General features: G+C 57.9%; 2 protein-coding genes across 5 annotated transcripts in view; both read left to right on the forward strand.

Moving 5' to 3' along the window:
• Positions 1 to 2,014, forward strand: part of Pygm (phosphorylase, glycogen, muscle) — a 16,850-nt gene extending 14,836 nt beyond the window's left edge. For all 3 annotated transcript variants that reach the window (XM_013020946.1, XM_013020948.1, XM_013020947.1), the window contains 3 exons: positions 1,206 to 1,340; positions 1,522 to 1,588; positions 1,703 to 2,014. In XM_013020946.1, the coding sequence (XP_012876400.1) occupies positions 1,206 to 1,340; positions 1,522 to 1,588; positions 1,703 to 1,852 (352 nt within the window). In that variant the 3' untranslated portion in view covers positions 1,853 to 2,014. The remainder of the gene's footprint in view (positions 1 to 1,205; positions 1,341 to 1,521; positions 1,589 to 1,702) is intronic.
• A 994-nt stretch (positions 2,015 to 3,008) lies between these two features.
• Rasgrp2 (RAS guanyl releasing protein 2 (calcium and DAG-regulated)) overlaps positions 3,009 to 3,246 on the forward strand; it is a 16,917-nt gene continuing 16,679 nt past the window's right edge. Inside the window, exon 1 of one of the 2 annotated variants that reach the window (XM_013021117.1) lies at positions 3,009 to 3,063. The gene's annotated coding sequence lies outside the window, so the exon portion shown is untranslated. The remainder of the gene's footprint in view (positions 3,064 to 3,246) is intronic. The other variant, XM_013021114.1, reaches the window with a different exon arrangement.

Genomic DNA, 3,246 nt, shown 5'->3' on the forward strand with positions numbered 1-3,246 from the left:
CCAGGACCGGACCCAAAAAAATAAAAATTTAAATTTAAAAAAAAAAAAGAAGAAAAAAAGAGCTTAGTGACAGTACCCAGGACCGGAGTTCAAAGCCCAGGACAGGGAAAAAAAAAAAAAAAAAGGAACCCTGACATATTTTGATCCAGGCTCACATACTCAGCACTAGGCCTTAGCACGGTTCTGGCTGCTGAAGGGAGACTGGGCTGAGGGATCAGATGGGGGACCAGTGTAAGAGGTGATACCTGAAGGAGAGTGTCTGGTCACCTGAAGCGGGGCCAATGCAGGAGAGCTGGAGGAAGCCTTGGTTTCTGATTAGAGGACAATAGAGGAAGGGTGGTGACTAGGTGATGTGGGGGGGCAGGCTGGCCTTGTGCAGAGGTTTTTTGTTTTTGATGCTGATACTGGGGTCTGAACACGAAGCTTCAGGCTTGCTAAGCAAGAACTCAAGGCATACTTGAGCCACACTTCTGGCTGCCCTCAAACTTTTATTTTTTTTGGTCAATCGTGGGGTCTGAACTCTGGGCCTGGGTGCTGTCCCTCAGCTTTTCAGCCCAAGACTAGCACTCTACCACTTGAGCCACAGTGCCACTTCAGGCTTTTTCTGCTCATGTGGTGCTGAGGAATTGAACCTAGGGCCTCATGCATGCAAGGCAAGCACTACCACTGAGCACCTTCCCAGCCTGCCCACAAACTTTCAATCCTCCTGCCTTAGCTTCCCAAGTTCAGGGATTACAGACATGCACCACACCTCCCTGGCCTTTGCGGAGGGTTTTAATCTGAAGTCTGGGGGGACAGTCGTAGTGCCTCAGAAAGTGGGGACATACGTGAGGGTGTCACGTTGGGGATGGGAGAGAAAAGACATTTGTGGAGTTCTTTCTTTTCTTTTTCTGGCGGTGCTGGGGATGGAACCCTAGAGCTTTGCATATGCTTGGCAGTGCTTCACCACTGAGCCACAGCCCAGCCCAATACATGCACAGAGGAAACGCACTGGTGATGTGTAGTAGGAAGAGCCCTGTTTGGGGGGGCTTGGCTTTGAGATTCACTTTTCTGCCCCTTCTAGGCCAGTTTCCTCACCCACAAAGTGACTGTAGAAAAGAGAGAGGACTATTAGAGAAGGATTTCCAGGCTTAGACTCTGAGGCTTAGGGCTGGGATTTTTTCTAGAGGAGGAGCAGGTTGTTGACCCCAGCTCTATCCTGGCAGGTACAACGCCCAGGAGTACTATGACCGCATTCCTGAGCTTCGGCAGATCATCGAGCAGCTGAGCAGTGGCTTCTTCTCCCCCAAACAGCCCGACTTATTCAAGGACATTGTCAACATGCTCATGCACCATGACCGGTGAGCAGGCTGGCCAGGCAACCGTGCAAGATGGCTGCCGGGCCTAGACAAGCATCAGGAGGGTGTGGGGAGGCTGGGGTGCTGGGGTGCTAGGCATTTGTGGTCAGGCTCTTTTGGAAGCAGCGACATTCTCAGGGCCCCAGCTGCCCATAGAGCTTCCTGCCTTTCTTTCCCACTTCAGGTTTAAAGTCTTTGCAGATTATGAAGAATACATTAAGTGCCAGGAGAAAGTCAGTGCTTTGTATAAGGTGAGAGATCCCAAACTTGGGCTTGGCAGGACTTGAATGGCTCTGGCCTGGGTTGAGGCAGAAGGTGGGGACCCTGTTGGCGGAGTGAACCCAGAGCTCCCCTTTGGCTTATAGAACCCAAGAGAATGGACAAGAATGGTCATCCGGAACATAGCCACCTCGGGCAAGTTCTCTAGCGACCGCACCATTGCCCAGTATGCCCGGGAGATCTGGGGCGTGGAGCCTTCCTACCAGCGCCTGCCAGCCCCTGATGAGAAGATCTGAACTCCTAGGCCAAACCCCAAACCTGCCCTGGTGTCTGTTTGCAATTCTTTGGGCCAACTCCAGCTCCTCTTCCAGAGGGTGGGAGCCTGGAGTTGAGTCTCTACGCCCTTTCCTGGAACCCTCATTTGTCCAGTGTGATCGAGGGACACTGTCCCCTTCCTATCTGACCAGCTGTACCCACTTCCAATAAACTGACTCTCCTTGGGAGCTTCTTTACTCTTCTTTTGGGAAATATTTTTAGCCTTTGGCGAGCCCAACAGCTGCAGCAAAATCACCCCCTTGTCCCCCACACCCTGGCAGGTGCGTCCTCGGCAGGGAAGGGGAGAGGCGGCCCTGGGGCGTGGCCTGGGACTTGGTCCCTTTTCCAGAGTCGCCCTCCACGCCTCTCTTACCAGTGCTGTGTCCATACTAGGTCAGCGGCCAGCCTGGCTGGCTGGGGGCGGGGCATCGGCCTGGGTGGGGCCCGCTCAGGCTGGGAGAGGGGACTTGGGCTGAGGCCTCCGGACTGGGGAGGAGGCACGCTATCTAGGGAGGGATGCTGGAGGGGGCCGGCCTACAGATGCTTGGCACCTTCTTGACTCCTCCCTTAACCCCGCCCCACTGCGGCGTTTTTAGGGTCTCTTAGCAGGTGGCTATGGTTCAGTCTAAAATCGGGGGAGATCCAGGACAGGGGGAGAGTCACAGACTGTTTGGGCTAAGACCGAGCGACCCCCCGCCCAATTATGGGGAAACAGGATCAGAAATGGCCTGTTTCTGGGTCCCTCGTTCCTGCGGTGCAGGGGAGATCTGCCTCCCGGCCAGAGGCGGGGACGCTTGGGGCCGCTGGTTTCAGAGTGAGTGTGTTTGAACCCCAATGGCCGGAAACTGTTACTGCTTCCCCCAGGCAGGGCTTGTGGGGACCCCAACTGCCTGCGGCTGCCCCTCCCAGGGTCCTCCTCGCCTTGGCCCAGGCCTCCGGTCCCCGCCACCCCTCCCGCCCCCGCCCGGTTCCCAGACGTCGGGCTAGTTCTGCAGGTAGCGTCCTTTCCATTCCCCGCCGCTCGGGCTGCTGCCCGCCCCGCAGCTCCCATCTCGATTGTCCTCGCCCCTCCTTCCGTGAACGGACGGTCACCAGGCCCCTGGGCCCCCTCGGCCCCCTCGGCCCGGCCGCCCGGGCTGGGCCCCTCACCACCCGCAGGAAGGCGCCCGGCCCGGGTTGCCCCGTGGGAACGGTTTGTCTCGAAAACAGGAACCCGGGCTGGGGGCTGGGCGGGGCGCCCCTTGCCCACCGCAGTCCGCTTCCTGCCCCTCCCGGCTTCCTCCCGATCGACACCCAGGAGCGTCCGGGGCGGGGGAGGGGGCTTTCGGAAGACCCCCTCCCCCTCCGCGGCGAGGCTCGGGGCGCGGCGCCCCCG

Source organism: Dipodomys ordii, unplaced genomic scaffold (genome assembly GCF_000151885.1).
Source record: "Dipodomys ordii isolate 6190 unplaced genomic scaffold, Dord_2.0 Scaffold54, whole genome shotgun sequence".
Classification (NCBI taxonomy): Eukaryota; Metazoa; Chordata; class Mammalia; order Rodentia; family Heteromyidae; genus Dipodomys; species Dipodomys ordii.